General features: G+C 35.8%; 1 protein-coding gene across 1 annotated transcript; it reads left to right on the top strand.

Annotated features, from left to right (window-relative positions):
* The first annotated feature begins 7,738 nt into the window (after positions 1-7,738).
* Positions 7,739-19,804, top strand: LOC103715736 (myosin heavy chain, embryonic smooth muscle isoform-like). Its single transcript, XM_008803473.4, has 5 exons — positions 7,739-8,277; positions 8,367-8,675; positions 8,770-8,988; positions 18,475-18,699; positions 18,901-19,804. Exons 1-5 carry the CDS (start codon positions 7,870-7,872, stop codon positions 19,216-19,218), a joined length of 1,479 nt encoding a protein of 492 aa, XP_008801695.2. The 5' UTR covers positions 7,739-7,869; the 3' UTR covers positions 19,219-19,804.
* The last annotated feature ends 736 nt before the right edge of the window (positions 19,805-20,540 follow it).

The following is a 20,540-nucleotide window of genomic DNA, read 5'->3' as shown; positions in this document are numbered from 1 at the left end:
TTGATGTATCAAATTCTCCAAGATGGTTTATAAGATTGTTGGTTAGAGCTAGAGTTTGAGGCTAGATTTACTTGAGTCTAACTCCTAAAGTTTGTAGTTAAAGCTACTTTCTGTAACTCGGTACTTGTCATGACATGTTGCCCCATTCATGTATAATTTGCTCGATGTGCATCATCAATTTGGGAAAAGAGGGTTGGCACTACTAGTATACTAACAAGACCAAAATAGTTTTGTTATGTAGGTGATTTTCTTAGGGTGCTTGTAGTAGTATGCTACTAGGGATGCACTTTTGGATTATTTTCAGGTCCATGATACTAGGTGGAGGTACATTAAGAGCTCAAAGCCCAAGTTAGTGTAGCAAAATATTAAGCAATGCATATCCAAGCAAGAAGAAAATATGGCAAAATACAAGATGACTCAATGTACCTTAGGTTCATTGATATTGATGGTAGCATGTTCTTGTTTGCTACTCCACCTTGAAATTGGATACAAAGCATAATTAGATTGGATGATTTAATCAACACTTAAAATATAAGATAATGGTTTTACATTTATGTTTTTCGCCCTACAAATTATTCCATTTCTTAGAACTATCCCCTTTTCTTTGCATGTTGAAGATGTTTCCTTCCTAGATCTCCCCCATTTAGCACCAATCCCACCACATAGCTTGCTTTTTCATTCTAGGCTCTAGTTTAGTAATTGGTTCATAGGCTTTCAAGAACATCTTCTTGGAATACTAGCCATCCACAAAATTTTTCACCTCTTTTCTTGAGAACATAATTGATATAATTGCATGACAGCAAAATATTCCAGTCAGGTCAAACTTTCTATACCTACATATTCTTCTCTCTAAGTCAACCACAAAGGTACCATCTTGGTAGTCTACCTCAAAACTACTACCACCGCCCATGTTATATGGAATTCCATGTCATTCAACTTTGTAGCTCTAGTTTCTTCTAAATTTTAGGATATATATGTTCTCCATACTTCATCATACCTTATTTTTTCACCTAGAATCTTTTCATGAGTAATATTCTTATGGTCTCTAGCATTGTAATAATTGGTTTTACTCTAGCATTCATGATGTAGCTATTGATGATTTATAGATGTCATTCAAAATCATGCCATAGTTTGGTCTAATACTAAATGCATGTTCGCACCATAAAGATAATTCTTATCTAAGAAGCCACTTTACTGCATTTGGATCTAATCTACCACTGCTTTCATCTTCATACAAAATTCATGTGCAATACAAACCCTTGCAGTTGCATATAGTATATCTTTAAAGTTCTTCCCCTATACAACTTTTTAAAATTAGCATGTAAATGTCTCACATAAAATCTATGCCAGTATTTGGCATGATGGAGTTAAAAGTTTAAAGTAATATCTGGAAAAAGATTACACATTAAACCAATAAAGAATGGTGTGATTTGTACGAGACATTATGATTAGAGAGGCTAATATAATAAAGTTAGATAAGAAACTAAGATTTTAAACCCCACCTTCTGGTATCTGGCATAAAGGTCCACTCCTTTTCTTCCAATGTTTCTATATCTCCCAAGAGGTTAGTAATAAAACAAATCCAAGTTTCTTGTTTTCAGCCTTAACCATTGTCCATACTATGGAAAAGGTATCATTATTTCTTGCTCCTCAAGCAGCTGCCAATAGTTATTCCTCTAGTTCTCTTCAGATGGCACCCATTTAAGCTAATTATAAGTCTACAACCATTTAACAATCTTCTTATGCATGCCTTTAAGGCAAATATATGATCTATGAAAGAGGGGTTGTTGCCCATCCTGAGTAAATTTTTTATTAGCATGATACAGCCTAAGTTTGGTAGATAGATTCTCAATGATTCAAAGATAAATTCATCTCACAGTAATAAATGTAAAAGTGCCAAAAATGGAGAGATGTTTATAATAAAAAGTTTCTAATGAACAAAAAATGGTATACACAATCCAAGCTATGATCTCTTTTCAATCAATTACCTGCAAAGCAAAAAAAACTTAGTGAGCTCTAGTAGATAGTTTCACTAGATCATTTAAAACTTTTAAAAAATATGAATATTGATTTAAGTAAAGACTTCTAGCTAAATACTTGTATTAACATCAAAGTTTAGCATGCTAGGCACCAATTACTGTGGACTGTGAACTACAAAATGCTGCAAAATACATCTATTACCATGATATACATTAATAAGGGATATCAACTAACACCAAAGTTCTACGATTCTTGTACCATATGCTAGTCAAGATGACAAGGCACTGAAGCATCTAGATATGGATATGGATATGTTTGAGGAGTCTAATTGACCAAATCGTTCCTATTTTCTTGCACACTTGGAGCATGGATATTGATAGAACACTCACTATAAGGTGTTATATGCTCTTGTGAAAGAATAGATAATTCTTGAGAAGGAACAATATTCTCGAGTAGCATAGATATTGAATGGTTCAATATCATACTCTCGTAGCTATATGAAGGAACAATTAATGACTCATTAATAGTCGTTGAATTCAAAACATCATTAGCTTCTCGTACCATATAGATGTTAATAAGTTATTAGCACACTTAACAAGTTATAATATTCCCTTTGACATATTAAGTATAAGTATTATAGTTCATTGATTATCAATCAACCTCACTTACTTGTATCTCCTTTTGGTATAGCTTGTTTGTTCTTTTTCCTCCATTTCTCAAGTTCACTATTCATCCTTTTAGTGGTTGGACCTTTCGTAACAAGTGGAGGCTTGATTATGATATGATTGCTCCATCCTTTGCATAATTAGCCTATCATTTTACTATATCTCAAGAAGGAAAATGAAAAAATTGTTATAATGAAGAACATTCGGTGCATGCAAACATAAAGTGCCTATATGCTCAAATTTTAAATAATTATATTTAAGTAAGATAACAAGTGAATTAATATAAATTCTAAAAAACTAGGATAACAACCATCTAGTAGAGTAATCTTACAAGTGTACTTGCTAGCCTCGCATCCTATACGTTCACAAAGGCATGCAAGTTTGCTCTTGAACTCCTCTTCGAATTCAATATAAACATGCCTTGTATATTTTCAGTGGCTTCAATTAACATAGGCAGTCCACAGACATAGACAACTAATTTTGTTTGTCTTGGCTTACAATCTTCATATAATTTCTTCTCTCAAAATAGACTTACTGCTTTCTTTGTACTTTTATATAGATACTGAAAGAGATATTGAAAAAAAGCTTTTGAAGTGACCGTTCATACTTTTGCTTCATTGTATTTTCATATCAGCACAAAAGGTCCGTCGACGATATACTAAAGCCCATTTCTCACTTAATTCATATATTTCATTTATCCATCCATTTTTCTCGAGTTTATATTTTTTAACTAAGATTTCCATTGTGATTAAAAATACTCCATAGAATGGCATTCATATATGCAAGTTTTGAACTTCATTTGGAATCAAGGATGACTAGAATATATGTGAAAGATTTTTTTACTGTATTTCAAAATATATGCCATAAACATAGATGGTGGCATGTATTGGGTAGGACTATTTAGATAGACTTAAATATGGTAGCACACTAATCTATGGAGAATGTTTTGGGTTGTTTTCTGGACATTGCAACCAAAAAAGTTCAAAATAACTAAACAAATGAGTCAACTGTTTCATCAAATAATAAAGTTGCCCCAAACACGACCATTTGCTTGTGATGATTAATACTAAGAAGTGCAGCAAAAGACATTTCATATTTGTTCATCATTAAAAGTAGTGTCAAATGAAACCACATCCCCAAATATGCAAAGTCCATAATTGATCTCCCATTTGCTCGAAAGAAATTAGTACTCTCCCCATTTCATTGACTTGTATAGCATAATAAAATGAGGGATCTTCTAACTACCAAAAGAGAATTTGTGCATCTCCAACCTTAAATTGTCTCATTCTCTTTGTACGCAAATAATTAGAGTACTCAACTCTTGCAAACTCGACATGTTCAGCACCTTGGGATCCTTCAACAAAAAAATTGTAAGTTTATGGAGGATTTACTCTATAATTTTTTCCATCTGATCTATGACCATCATAAGAACTGGTAGTAGTTTGTGATGCGACCTTCACATATATGGCTTGTTAGGACTTGTAAGAGTATGATTACGATCAACAATAATGTTACTCGCAATCCAAAAATTCTTATGGTCAATTTTGAATTCACCATGAGTACCTTCTTTATTACACAAAAAACTTCTGCTTCCATCTTTTTTGCTCCTATGGTGACCCTTGTGAACACTAAAACCAACTCTCCTCACATATAAGTTATAAAATTTATATGTTTCTTGTTTGAAGTAAACACCATACCAACTTTTGGCTTCATCTTTTGCAATGAACTTTCATCTTGAATAGATATCTACGAACATCAAATAATTCAAAAAAAAAAAAACATGTCAAGTCCTCCAAATTAAAAAAAATTATACTAACACATGCAAAAGTAGTGCTTAACGGATTACAATGAACTTAACCAATAATTTGTCTATATTCACGATACTAAGGTCCCATTTGACAGAGCTGTTGGTAGTAAAGCTTTCAGAAGTAGAGCTTTCATAAAAAGTTATTTGCTGTTTGGTAACTATATTTTTAAAGTGCTATGAAACTTTAATATGTGTTTGGTAAATAAATTACGAAAGTACTTTTGGTATAACAAAATGATCATAAAGAATATTGCATAGTATTATACAACAGAGCATAATAAAATATAAAATACATAAATATATTATATAGTATAATATTACTGTAGTGTAATATAATATTATTATAATATAGTAATATAATATGGTATACTATAACATAATAATGTAACATAATTTGATATTATATAATATAACATATCAATTTATTATGATATAATATGATATAATATTATATTTATAGTATAATGCAATAATATAGGTATAAAATATTATAATTATTATCATTATATATTAATAAATATAAAGAGATATTTTTTTATAATTATAATATTTTATCATGGGTATTTTGATCAAAAAAAATTATAAATCAAAATAGCTTTCCAACATGTACTAACAGTGTTTTTTTAAAAAAGCTCCATTTTGGATTTTCTCCTAAGAACCTGTTTTAGGCCCTATTTGGGGAAGCTTTGGAGGGCTAAAAAGCACTTTCTGACCCTCCAAAGCACTTTTGGATGAAAAAAATATTTAATAAAAATTTTGAAAAGCTGTTTTAGCTTTTTCACAAAGCTAAAATTAGCTTTTTGGGAGAAGCTCTATTTTGGAGCTTTCCGAAAAAGCTATTTTGGGCATTGTCGGAAAGCTATTTTTTTTATCTAAATACCCATAATAAAATATAACAATTACATACTTTGTCTCTTTATAAACCTAAAAATCTGTCGGAGCCCTAACAAAAAATTCTAGCTATGAATCAAACTTCCTTCTGTGTAAGAAAAGATATTCTTATTTCCTATTATTGTATTATACTATAAATATAATATTACATTACATTATATCATAATACATTAATATGTTATGTTAAATAATTTAATATTATGTTATATTATAAAAATTAATGTATGCTAATAATTATAATATTTTGTACCATTATTATTGTATTATACTATAAATATAATATTATATTACATTATATCATAATACATTGATATGTTATGTTAAATAATTTAATCTTATATTAAATTATTATGCTATAGTATACAATGTTATATTACTATATTATAATAATATTATATTAATTGCAGTAATATTACAATATATCATATATGTATGTATTAATATATGTTATATTTTATTATGCTCTGTTGTATATACTATGCAATGTCCTTTATAGTAATTTTGTCATACAAAAGTACTTTTTCAATTTATTTACCAAACACATGTTAAAGTGCCACATGACTTTAGAAATGTAGTTACGAAACAGCAAACAACTTTTTATAAAAGCTCTACTTCAGAAAGTTTTACTTCCAACAGCTTTACATTCAAAAGTTCTACTGCTAACAGCTCTCTCAAACAGGGCTTTAGCTTTCTAGCAGAGCTAAAATAGCTTTCCAATTTTTTTATCAAACACCCCCTATTCCATCCAAAAGTACTTTTGGAGGGTCAGAAATTACTTTCTGACCCACCAAAAGCTCCACTAAATAGGGCCTAAGCGTGTATATCAATGAATTTTTGAACATGTGTCAATAAATAATAAGATCTTTATCAAAAAAAAATTGTGCATGCAATCCTTCTCATTATTATTATTTTAGCTTGGTATATATGTGAAATATCTGAATATGTACTATGCATTAGATAATATGTGAATATCTGCATATGTAGTGCAATATAATTGAGCATAACAAGTAAGAGATGAAACATAGAAACTAATTCAACTAATACCATAGTCTTTGGTGCAGGGAATTCCGCATCTTGAATAGGATTGGTTGTACTAGGATTTGAAATCTTATCTCTCAAGTCTACCAACTTTTTCCTAGTATAAATAATGAGAAAAGGAGAGAAAAAAAATTAACAATAGAAAATTATGATGAGAACTTTCTAGCTTCACCTAATATATGAAGTTATTTACATGCGATTTCTTGAATTTCATCAACTCTTAGGTGCAAAGATACTAAGAAAGAGAGGGGCTGAAAAGAGGGAAAAAAGATTTAGAGAAAAAAATTCTTATTGATAAAAGAGAAATAGTTTGATAAGGAAGAACGATCCGAGCAGACAATCAGTCTCACGGTCTCTCTCTGCACATGCTTGGATTTTATTGGAACGATTCTATTTTTCAATAATAAAATGGATGGATATTATTGGTATGAAAAGTACAATCTTTTAGGCTCTTGAATTTTCATTTTAAGGTGGATGCTAAAAAAAAAAAAAAAGCCCGTTTCATATTATCTTCCCAGATTCGCGCTTCAGAGAATTTTTATTCCATAAGGGGACATTGGCCACTCGACATGTGGCACTCGGGTAAAGTGTTCTATCGTCAGGTACAGTACACTCCTCTTTGGAACTCGGATAGCCTAGTTTTTAAATGCAATAACTGCGTACAATTTTACTAGTCATCATCTCTCCTCCTCCGATTTGAATGGCTCTCCCATTTATTAAGTAATTAAAGCTGCCTCGGCTTCACCGTGACCAGCACAAGCATCTCGTGCCGATCGAGAGAACGCCGCGGACAGATGTTGAACCAAATGGCCATATTTATCTTAAAACCCAAATAACATCTTATACCCATTTTTGGTAAATATATCACATACTCTTTACTTCTTACTTTCCTTCCAGTTTGAAATGAATGGTTAATTAACGAACAGCCTTCCACGGCACGGATACCATACCATTAATTGCTGCCCCCTCCCCCTGCGGCAAAACAACAAGCGGGAGAGGGAGCGCGAATCTTAAGGTTCCGGGTCGTTGCCTTCTTGCCACGTGTCAATACCTCATTAGCCGATGCAGTGCGCACGTCCACTGGACCCTGCATGAAGTACCGAGACACGATCATGAACCTTCGATGCTTCCGAATTTGCCCCTACACCATTTCTTTAATCACGATGACACCGCGCTTCCCATGATCGGCATTTTGTCGATCACCGGACGTTGATTTGATGGGCCCAACGATTGGACGTGTCAATCATTGGATCGTCGATGGATGGACATGATTGAAAATGGGGGTGATGCGGCCATCATGGGAAGTGCGGTTGAGATCCTTTTAAAATCGTCTTCTTTTCCCAGAAAAGGAGACACGCGCCTTGGCCCTCCCTCTCTGTGATCTTTTCTCCGGCCATTTTCTCCTCCAACTCTCGCTTTCCCCGTCCTTTTCATTTCGAAACCCACTTCCCGGAAGATCGCTTCTTTTCTTTCCACTTGCGGAAAGCGATGGCGACGAGGCGAGGCAAGTGGCATCCGCCGCCGGTGCCGACGCCGAGGATCATCCATCTGCCACGGCGGTCCAGGCTGTCCGGGCCCCCAAAGGCGCCGGCGTCTAAGGTGCGGCCGACGACGAGGTTACCGCCGGGGTCCGGCAGGAACTTGGGAGCTCTTCTAGACGAGGAGAGGTCGCTCTCTGGTGGTCATTCCGAGCGGAGGGCGAAGGTGGAGGTGGCGGCCTTGTCGGGCGAGAGCGGCGGGGACTCCGGGGAGGAGAGGTGGAGATTCCAGGCGGAGATCCTCCGGGCGGAGTGCAACTTTCTTCGGATGGAGAGGGCTATGGCGCTGCGGAAGCTGGAGAGGAATCGATCTCAGATGGAGGCCGCCTTGAGATCCGCCATGGAGACCCTCATTTCGGTACTCATTTCAATCTATATATAACCTGGCCGGGTTCTGAGATCTCTTCCGTTCTTTATTATTTGAAAACTTCCTGTCGTTTTGATCAGGGGAGGAACAAGATTAATGGGAGTGAGAGCGTGGAGGCAGCGTTGGAGGAGGAGATCGAGGAGCTGGAGGAGAAGCTGGAGGAGTTGCAGCTGGAAAGGAGTGGTAGGAGGAGAGGCATTGAGAGCTTCAGGGAGCTGCCGAGGAGCTGCCGGCGTAACTTCGACCGGCAAGCATCAGTCCTCCGGCGGCGGCTGGAGAAGATGCCGGATGAGACCAGCGTTAGGGAAATCCGAGAGATCGCTGCCGAAGAGAAATACGATAACAAAAACTCTCCTCTCCAATCCGATCGTCGTTGCCGGTTTCTCGATGTAATGCTGCTCTCTGCAGTTTTTGATTATTTTTTTGGTAATAATTCTTACTATAATTTTGTTTTTCTTGCCTTTCTTTTGGATTGGGAAACAGAAGATGGAGATGCTGAAGACAAGAATGGAGGGGTTGTCCAAAGGGATGTGGGAGAGGATAGAGGAGTACGGGTGCTTGCTTTCTACTAACTTCTACTACTCTCACTCCACCGCCGGCAGCAGCGACAGCGTGAAGACCAGTGGCCAAAGAGTGATCGATTATACGGAAATGGCAGAAAAGGCACACACCCACTACCAGCAACAGCCGCAGCAGCAGCAGGTACAAACAATTCAAAACTGCTTAATTTAAATTTCTTTATCAAATAATATACCGCGAATGTTTTAAATTTGGAAGGCTTTGGCATGTGGATGTCGTTGACTTAGTTACCCTGGTCAACTATTCCACGGCATAAAATAAGTCTGAAGTGGCTCCGAAGCTTTTCCATCTAGGTGCTAATGGCCATGGCTCAGCCCTCATTGCCACAAAAATAATACTTTGGGTGACAAGTTGGTTTGGGCCCTTGGCCTGTCCTAGGCCTAAAAAGTTTGGCAACCTGAGCTCAGGCCCTTGTTCTTTTTGGGCAAGTGTCTCAAGTGGAAGAGTATATGATCAAGTGGACTGAAAAATAAAAAAAAATGAAAAAGTTTTCTGGTTTAGTAATCAAGTGAGCACTGAAACTTGTGCAAGTGAAAATCTGTTACACGAGCCCTTAAAAGGTATGACATGTAGAGATGACCCTGCATTACTCAGACATGGCAGCCGTCTCCACCGTTTGGAAGGGAAAAAAAAAAAAACATATTGAAGCTTTGAGATTCTACGAAATCATCAAAGAGTTCCTGGACTTAATTAGTCGTTATTGTCACTCCAGTCCTTGAGTCCAATAAATACGCAGATTATCTTGGGGAATCTATAACTAAAATAAAAGATTTTGGATTTGGATTTGTTTTTTGGGATTCAGATGATTAGTAACAGCAGTTGGGCTTCTAAATATTTGTTGGCTTGCGATCTTTCCAGAAAAGTTCATAATGGTGTGACAGGTATTTTGTGTGGACCATGGTCTAAAATTATTTATCTGTGCCAGTTATGAATGCACATTGGGCAGGTTGCCGGCCTGAAGTTGGTTCACAATAAGTGCGCATTACTGAACATTACTGATGGGCCCCAACTGACCTTGGGTTGAAATCAGGCTGATCATACTAGCTTTGGGACTTTTTCCCTCTTTTGGTAACAAATCGTCCCTCACGTTAGTCATGATTGTGCAGTAGAAGAAAAAAAAAAAAAAAGCTTCAACGATATGCAAGTAGCAGGTGGTTGAAGGGATAATTTCCCAAAATGTCACTAATTCTTACTTCTGTTAAAAACTGGATTTAGTTTACCAATACACTATATTTGTGATATTTTACGTAATGCATTTATATACATCTTAGTTATACGTGCCAGGCTGGCTTGCCGATGGCACGCGCATGCATGGGCATGTAATTCTTGAGCAATGTCTGGGTTTACTTATTTCATCGGCAGCTTGGAACTTGGCTCAGATTTTGTCCCCTGAGGTTGGTGGAGTTTGCACTTGCTTGAATTGATATTCAAGACTTCCATCAAGAAAACAAAAAGAATTGAGCCAAGCGTTACGCTTCGTGCTAAGGTTTGTATGAGATGAAAGTGATTCCTTTGATTGGCTGAGACAGATGTGGCATTCTCTGTCAGCTGTCAGCAACTATACCAGTACTGCCCGACGCCTCTGTGTGACCTACCATTGCTCAGGCTCATAATTCCCCAAACGATGCACTCTCCAGGAGAGTAAATGTTGCCTCTCGTGTGGAAAGCCTTGGATGCATTACATGTGGTCATTTAGTGCTCTCTTTACGTTTAAATTTTGGCATGGGTTGCCTCTGATCGACTCGTAGTTGGTATGGTCCCTGCGCTGGCATTCATAGTTTCACCACCCTTTTTTATCCTCTGACTATCAATGTCGAAATCATATTTTTAAAACAAAAAACATGGTGCCAGTGTAACTTGCTTTTCTTCTCATAATTTAATTTGCAATAGCAAATCATCTTTTTTGAAGCGCTTTAGATCGCCATATGTAGCACGCATGGATAATGGGGCCTGTGGATGAGATCCTATGCCCATGCCCTGTCCACTCTCTATCCAATCTTCTATTGCAATCTCTATATATAGCAATCTAAATCGCTTCCTGTCATACTTGAACAGATTATTAGGATATAGTATTGGAATTTCTCATAAGATGGTTTCGTTGATTATGGACTACTTTTATTATTGTAGTACGTGTTATACGGGGCTAACTTGTCATTCAAATGAACATTTAAGGAGCCTAGAATTAATTTTGTGGTCATATGATTATTTTGGGTCCTACTGTCTTAGTTATGTGGTGTAGCGAGTATTAGTATAGTTCTGGATTGATTAATGAGCTCTTTAATGGATGGACCCATTAACATTATACTAATTGGGCTAGGTCCCTATTTTATTTTTATATATATCTATTTGCGGTGAAACCTTAGAGCATCAAAATTTCTATATTCTAAGGTGATACTTATTCGATTGAAGAGGCTGGCATTAAGGAGGAGGAGGAGAGGAAAATCCGCCCTATTCTTATATTTAATTTTTCCAAGATACTACTACAATGATTATCAATGGCTTCTCAAGGATCTCAAGATATACCTCGATTTTTTGTATTCTAATCTCCTATGTGGTGTCCATAAATAAATCTTATATTTGGTGTGAGAATTGAATTTTGTAGAAGATTACAATCGAAATAATAATTAAAAAAAAGAGATAAAGGGGCGTAAGAAAGAAACGAAGGAGCATGATGGTATAGCTATAGTTCTTCCACCTTCATGCCCTCCTTCTTCTATCATGGTAGCACGATGGATCTCTAGCTGTTTGGGATAGGCCGACGGTGAGCCTTGTCAAGCCACCACATCGGACGTCCAAGGGATGCCTTTTTTCTCTATCCGAATTGAGAAAAAAAGAAACATCAAGAAGAAGAGAAACAATGATGCTTATGGTTTTCTTGTTGTCGTGCCCTTCTCCTCATCCCATTGTGGTGATAGGATGACTCTCTAGTTGCTACCTGGGTGGGCGGACAGCAATTTCCGGCGAGTCGTCATGTTGAACGTCATGGCCCCTTTTTTCCATCTGGACTCAAGGAGAAGAAAAAAAAAATCCAATAAAGGTGGACTTGATGCCGATAACCAACAACGTCGACATCGGGCTTTAAGGGCCGGTAGCAGTTGGTTTCCTGCCGATTGGGGCCGTAGGAACCCAATTTTTCTGAAAGAGGGAAATCATCAGATTCTGATTTTACCAGCAGTTTTACCCCTCAATGACGGGATGCTGGCTATTGATGAATGGATAGAGGCTAGCGGTTCATCAAAGAGGGATCTTTGGCGGCCATCAGGCTAAGATTAGGCATAAGAGGCTCTCGATTTTGGCCCACTTTTGCTCTGCTCGATTGAGAGGAATAAGAAAGGGTTATTAAGTTTTGACCCAAAATCCAAACCCAATTAGCCCAAAGATAAATAAATAATAATAAATAAAAAATTCAAGATTTAGTCCTTGAATAAGTGTTTTATACTATAAAGGTCCCTGGATAATTGCATTTTGATCCCTATAATAGAACTTTATTACATAAAGTTCCCTTGATCATTATTTTGTCCCCATAATAAATCTATAAAGATCCTTTGATAATTGCATTATGGTCCCTATAATATAATTTCAATAGATAAAAGTTCTTAAATATGCTATTGTAAATTTTGTGCACTCTCACATTTGGTTTTAATAATGATATATTTTGAGTAACGGCATATTTGATAATTTTAATGCTTTTAGTGCATTAAGGTTAATGAATGGATTTATGGACATGACTAGTTAATCCTTAATTTGGAGGGTGGTTGGTTTCAATAGGCGGTGACAAACAAAGTGGCTTATTCACTGAGATTTGTAGGATCCCTATGTTTGGTGTTTCAAAAGATTGAGAGACATGTTAATTTTTGATAGAATGCATGTTATTGGTGCATCAAGATTAATAAATGGATTTATGGTCATGGATGGTTGATCCCTAATTTGGAGGGTTGGCAGTTTCAATAGATGGTGACCACCAAAGTGGCCTATTTATTGAGATTTGTAGCATGCCTCTGTTTGGTGTTTTAAGGAATTGAGAGTCATGTTAATTCTTGATAGCTTGCATGTTATTGGTGCATCAAGGTTCATGAATGGATTTATGGGCATGGTTGGTTGATTCTTGATTTGGAGAGTTGTGGATTTCAATGAATGAACCAAAGTGACCTATTCACTGAGATTTTCAGGATCTCTCTATTTTAGTATTTCAAAGGATTGAGACGTGTTGTTAAATTATTGCAATAATTATCCACCCAGAGGAGGTTTATTATGTGTTATAATTCTGAAGTGGAATATTTTTGACCAGTGAGTGTGCGTAGTCTAGAGATCCATTCTGCCAAAATAGATGGACCTCCAAAAATTGATGATACATTACTAGTTGATTCCACTATATATTAGAGAGAGCACTTTAAGTGCATAAATATTTTTCTTTTTTGCAATAATACTTATAAGTATTTTCAAGCATATTGGCTGCCTATATTTGTCCATTAATTACACAAAGGTTATTTTGCAGTTAGCACCTTTGTTGTGAATAACACTACTACTACTATTAAAACTCTGACTGGAACAAACTACAAAGGATGGAAACATGATATTGAGCTAGTGTTGGATTTGATGGATTTGGATATTGCACTACGTGATGATTCTCTATCTCAGCTTATTAGTGAGAGTACTCCAAAATAAAAAGCTGCTAATAAAAAGTGGGAGAGAGTTGATTGTCTTAGCCTAATGATCATAAAAAGGTCTATATCTGATTTTATTCTAAATGCTATACTTGACAATGATAATGCTAAGCAATTCTTTGATGCCATAAGTAAGAGGCATATAGAATCTAATAAGACTGAGGCTAGAGAGCTAATAGATAGATTAATCAATATGAGGTATGAAGGTATTGGTGGTGTTAGGGCTTACATCATGAAATTAGAGTGTAGCACATCCAAGCTTAGTAGTCTTGAGATCCTCATCTCTAATATTTTCTTGTCCATCAAGCTCTTAATTCTCTTTTTGCATAATTTAGTCAACTTAAAACTACATTTAACGCATAGCGGGATAAATGGAATGTGACTGAACTTATTTATGTTTGTGTTCAAGAGGAAGAAAAAAATCTTAGAGAAAAGGTGAGAGTGCTGAAGTGGTGTATTAGTGACACCCTAAGGGTCCCACATAATAAGAAAAGGGATAATGGTTCCAAATGAGATTGTTAAATTCACAATTTCTATTCATAGAAATTTGAATCTTGAAGGTCCACAAGCTGCTATTAAGAAATTTCTCAAGTGCTTCTTCTATAAAAAGAAGGGTCATAAGAAATCTGAATGTTTTAAGCATAAGAGTTAGCTAGAGAAGAGAAAACTATGCGTGTAGATGGTATTATTCCTAAAAGATGATTGGCTAAGAATAAATCCTCTCTATGTTGTGGCATAATCGATTGTGTCCCATTTCTAAAGAGATGATCTAAAGGTTTAATTGATGATGGAATTCTGCCTTCACTCAACTTTTGTGACTTTTACAATTGTGTTGATTATCTTGGGGGCAAATTTGTTAAAACTAAAAGAAAGGAGTTCAAATGAAGTAAAGAACTTTTAAAACTCATTCATATTGGTATTAGTGGACCCTAGATCTTTCTATTTGTGGTAATAGCTATTTTATCACCTTCATTGATGACTTTTGTCACTATGGATATGTCTATCTTCTTAAAAAAAAATTCAAAACACTTAATAAATTTAAGATCTTTAAAACTGTGGTTGAAAGCAGTATAGTAAAGATAATTAAGGTGGTGAGATCTAATTGTGGTGGTGAATATTATGATCAATATGGTAAAAATTTGGCCAACAAATAGGACCATTTGCCAAATAATTGCAGGTGGGATAGTTGCTCAATACACTATGCTTAAAACTCTTGAGTAAAATAGTATGGTTGAGAAGCATAATCATACTTTCAAGAAAATGATTGGAAGCATAATGAGTGGGTACAATTTACTAGGATATCTCTAGGGTGAGGCCCTAATGACCACAATCTACATCTTGAATAGGGTTTCTAGTAAGGTAGTTTCCAAGACACATTTTGAGTTGTGGGTTGGCAAGAAATGTAATATTAATCACTTTTATATTTGGGGTTGCCCTGCAGAAATCAAGGGTTATAATCTATCAGAGAATAAATTTGGATCTAGAGCCACTCGTCATCATTTCATTGACTATCTAGATAATTTTAAAGAATACAAATTCTATTGTCATAATAGAGGTACAAAGATTATTGAGTCTATCCATGCTAGGTGTAGAGCCTGATATGGATGATTGTAGATGCTCCTATATTAGAGAGGTGACATTAGAGGAAAGATAGGTTATTATTTCTATTTCTATTGTCCAAGCAAAGATCATATTTCATCTTGTTGGAAGGACAATAGGAGAGCAACAGCAGACAGGTGAACCAATTATAGCATATCTACACCTAGTTAATTAAATACTAGTAAGGAGATCACATAGAGAAGAGATCTGCCATTCCTAATGTCCATGTGTTCGATTTAGGTGAGAATGACTATGACATTAGTCACGTGGTTGATCCAGTCTCATATGATCAGGCTATTGATGTCCCTAGTCAGATAAGTGGCTTGAAGTTATACGTGATGAGATGCATTCCATGGTTAAAAATGGAGTATGGAATTTGGTGGAATTACCTAAAGGGTTTAAGTCTATAAGATGTGAATGGGTATTTAAAATCAAGAAAGACTCTAATGGTAATATTGAATGCTACAAGGCCAGACTTGTTGCAAAAGGTTTCACATAAAAGAGGAAGGGATTCTTTCCGGTAATCACGGCCTAGTAGCCTATTTTGACCTAGAGCTTAATTAGATGGATGTTAAGACAGCTTTTCTCAATGGTGATCTTGATAAAGAACTCTACATGAAGATTTTATTGAGAGTGGAAAAGAATATATGGTGTGCAGGCTTAAGAAATCAATCTATGATCTTAAGCAGGTACCGGGGTAATGACATCTTAAGTTTAATAAGATTGTGAGTTCTCTTGGAATCGTGGAAAATAAAGTGAATCAATATATATTTCTTATGATCAGTAGGAGTAAATTTATCTTTTTTGTCTTATATATGGATGATGTTTTGCTTGCCAATAATGACTCTGGGTAATTGCACGAGACTAAACATATGTTATCTAAGGTTTTTGGTATGCAGGATGTTGGAGAAGCTTCATTTGTACTTGGTATTGAGATTTACATAAATAGAGCCTGTGTTGTATTGGGGTTGTCTTAGAGAGCTTACCTTAATCGTGTACTAAGTAGATTTGATATGCATAATTGCAAACCTTGAGATGTACTTATGGTCAAAGGAGATAAATTTAGCATAAGCAAGTATCCTAAAAATGATGTAAAAAGAGAATCCATGAAGATTGTGTCTTTTTTAGTGTTGTGGATAGTTTAATATATGTACAAGTCTATACCAGATCGAATATAGCATATGTTGTTAGTGTACTTATAGTTATATGGCAAATCTGGGTATAGAGCATTGGAAGGCAACTAAAAAGGTTATGAGGTATTCATAGAAATTCAAAAAGTTTATATTGGCTTATAGAAGGTTTGATCATTTTGAGGTAACTGGATATTATGATTCTAATTTTGCTGGTTGCATGGATGATATGAAATCTATTTTTCTTATATTTTTATAATGACTCGAGTTACAATTTTTTGGAAAAGTATAAAACAGACTCTTGTGGCATCTTCCACCATTTAGGTAGAGTTTGTGGCATGTTACAGTGCTGCAACCCATGCTATCTAGTTGAGAAACTTTATTAAGTACTTATAATTATTGATTTCATCTTGAAACCACTTAAGATTTATTGTGATAATAGTGTAGCTGTGTCTTTTCAAAGAACAAAGAGTTCCAGCAACTCTAAATGTATAGAGATAAAATATCTGATAGTCAGAGATTTGGTTGAAAGGAAGATATTATAATTTAACACATAGAGACTGATGCAATGTTGGCAGACCTTTGACCAAAACATTTAGATCTGATGTGTTTGTTAAGCATATTGAAAACATGGGCCTATTGGAGTCTTTTGATGTGTTTGGTTAGTGAGAGCATTGCTTGGTAAAATATTTTTTGGATGCAATAGAGTATTTTTTCATTATTTTCATATTAGAATATCATATATTTGTATGCATATGGTTGTTTGTAAATATTATTTAGATGAAAGTATTAAGCATAAAGGTTTTGCTTATGTTATAATTGATAACATGATTCATTTTGAGACATCAATGTGAAATTATGACATAATCTTAAAACTATTGTAAGTGTAGCAGGTTTCATTTGAATGCATAAAAGGGTTTCATTGGAAACCATAAAGTGGACTGATGATGAACCTTGTATGTTTTGTTTTGATCATATAAAGTTACAAAGTTCATACTATATGCACTACATCATTGAGAGACATGTCGATGAAATTACTAACATTTGTAACCATAGAAAGGTCTTATGTCAATAGATAATATAAAGACTGCTATGATTCGATGTTAGTGGTTCTGTTGGCCCGGATTTTGACTTAAGATGATGTTCATGCAAGATATTTGCATATGTGACCACATGAGATGAAATTAGCCCGAGAGTCATTTTTGAACTATATATATATATGTAATAAATATATTCTTTTTGAAAGTTAAAGTTTTAATCAATGCCGCTCAAGTAGAAGAATATTAGAATTTTTCATAAAGTAGGCTCCCGTTGATTATGGATTAGTTTTGTGTTCATATGGTTATTTTAAGCCCTATTGTCTTAGTCGTGTGGTGTAGTGAGTATTTGTATAGGTCTGGATTGGTTAATGGACTCTGTAATTACCCATTAGCATTATGGTAATTGGTATAGGTCCTTACTCCATTTCTATATATCTATTTATAATGAAACCATAAGGCATCAAGGTTCCTTTATTCCTAAAAGGCACCCATTCTATTGAGGAGATGGGCATCAAGGAGGAGGAGACGAAGATCTATGCTACTCTTGTGTTTTTTTTCTTCTACAGTATATTCCTACAACAATTATGAGTGACTTCTCATATATCTCAAGGTAAACCTCAATTTTTTGTAGATTATTTTAATATAAATTTTGTATTCTAATCTTCTGCATGGTGTTCATAAAAATTTCTTCATATAGGATCGTAGGTCTGTTTCTTTATCTGCATGTCATTTGTTCATATGTGATAATTGCTTAATGGGTCTCTCGAGAAGATACTTCTCCCTGCACCAAAATAACTTGCAGCATATCATGTAGTGAGGTCACTATATGAACTGCAAACATGAGCTAACTATTTAATCCTAGTTGCACGTCTTTGGTTATTAGGAATAGCACGCCCAAGGACGAGGATCTATAACTTGTACCTTACTTGCAATCAAGATGCATTAATATTCTATGTGAACACCTTTTCTCTTTAGATGGAAAGCAATAAATTAAACCTCAACAGGGTTGTGGAAACTTGAATGGTCAATGTGGCGATCATTGATTTAGTTGATCTATATAATACATGATGAACAAACTTGCTCTAGATAATGACAACATTATAGTTCAAACATTGCATCTTTTCTTCGTTATGAGCTGTACTCTTTAGAACGTGACTGTTGTATTTATTACTGCAGGTGGAGGAGAAGAGATGGGCTGTGATAGGGTCGGGGAACTGTTGCAACTGCAAGGTGGTGGGCAGGATAATGGAGCAGGTGAGGGTAGAGACTGAGCAGTGGAGCGAGATGCAAGGCATGTTGGATCAAGTTAGGGTGGAAATGGAGGAGCTCCAGTCATCCAGAGAACTCTGGCAACACCGTGCCATTACCTCGGACATTGATATGCGCTCCATTCAAAGCCAAGTAAGGTTTTCCTTCATCTCATGAATATTTGTTTCTGCCATTTTTTTAAAGTACGAAATGAACTAAAATAGAAATCAGTCTCAATCATGCTTTATTAAATTGTGCACAGCCTGATTAGTCGTCACTGGATTTTTGGCTTGATTTGCTCAAATTTCATTTCTATGCCTCTAAACAATTTATGAGGATGGTGTGGTTTTGCAGATGCTAGAGTGGAAACAAAGAGCATATGCCTCTGAGCACAAGGTGACTGAGCTACAGAAACAGATGTCGGAGCTACAAATCAAGCTCCAATCAACAACGGTTGAGCTTTTTCATCCTTCGACTTCATCCACTGGAACCCGTTCAAAGACATTGAATCAAGATTTCCAGAGGATCAAACACCACCAACACAGATTGCTGGATTCGCATAGGGAGAAAGAGAAACATGCCCTAGTCCGCCGCTTTAAGAATTCACAGAAAAATTTTCCCAGACGCTCGCCTTTGCAGGACATAGGAAATACATCTATGTTCCGCCCGTGATATCGAGCCTACAGTGTTATAAAACAACTTCAAAGAAAAGCAAAAGAAACATTGGTCCACATCAACATATGGTCTTGGAATTCCTCAATGGCTCAATTTTGCTTGTCAAAGGAGGTGGCAGTTACCACCATAATATCAGATAAGTGACTACAGGAAGGAACATGCTGTAGCAGAGGATTGAAAAGATTAGTATGTATGAGAGCAGATTTTTCTAGAGAGCATGTAGCCTTCTGCTCAACGAATGAAAGCATTTGCTTCAAGGAGTATGGCGTTTTAGTCTCTAAAGCAAGGAGGGAACAACAAGGATAGAGATAGTGGCTTATTCACTAAATTCTCTTGGGAATTTGGATCTCTATGGATTACTGGAACATAATTCACTGCGAAAATAGAGCTCAAGTCAATGATGTGTGTCTGTGAAATGTAAAAATAAACATGGTATGTTTTGCTAACTGGTGGGAGGTGGTTGATGCTTAATGGAGTTGTTGTAACAGCATAACTGGGACATTTGGAATTGTTCATTGATGAGCTCTTCATGTAGGCTAGATGAGAAATTTTCAAGGCTTGAGTTTAAAAGATTACCTTAAAAGATGCATGGTAGTAGCTCTGTTTCTCATTCAATGCTTGCATTTCCTTCTTTCAGTCTAACTGATATTTGAAAATGAAACAATCGTAATTCAGTTTGATGCTATGGGCTTTTTTTATCATCACTCATGTTGGCCCGTTTTGCCATTATGTTTAAAATTAGTTTGTTGTATGCCTTTTTGAAAGGGATGAAAATTTGAGAACTAAATTTGGTCAATGTCATTAGGATAAACTTTTCAGGAATACCAATAAGGTAGGGCTACAATTTTTGATTAGATTTAGAGGTTTACCGAAGAGTCTCCAGCTGGATTAGCTCTGGCGACCTTCTATCTTCCTTACATGTGTAGATTACCACTTCTTCCTTCCACGCCAATCGATCGGTATTCCTCAAACCTACATATCGAGTTTTGGCAGCAATAGATTGGCATTGTTTGTGGGAAGCAAGAAGAGATATGGAAAACATGAAATCAAAAGGAGAAAACAACGTAGATAGTAACGTACAAGCTCAATAAGACGCTCAACCCATCACATGGCTTTCTACATGGTCCAAATTCTTATCCTTCTCAGTATATACCTGTAGTTGTGTCTGTTGAATTCAATCGGCTCATGCTATAGGTGCAAGCCTTATCAACGATGGTGTAGAACTTGCTCCTGTAGGGAGCCAATTCCTAACCCAACATGCGGAAATAGCCAGACCAACTAGCACAGAACAACAACCGACCTTGCCCAAGAAACTTTGA

Source organism: Phoenix dactylifera, chromosome 6 (genome assembly GCF_009389715.1).
Source record: "Phoenix dactylifera cultivar Barhee BC4 chromosome 6, palm_55x_up_171113_PBpolish2nd_filt_p, whole genome shotgun sequence".
Classification (NCBI taxonomy): domain Eukaryota; kingdom Viridiplantae; phylum Streptophyta; class Magnoliopsida; order Arecales; family Arecaceae; genus Phoenix; species Phoenix dactylifera.
Note: the sequence above shows the minus strand (reverse complement) of the source record. Positions and strands in the feature narration are given on the sequence as shown.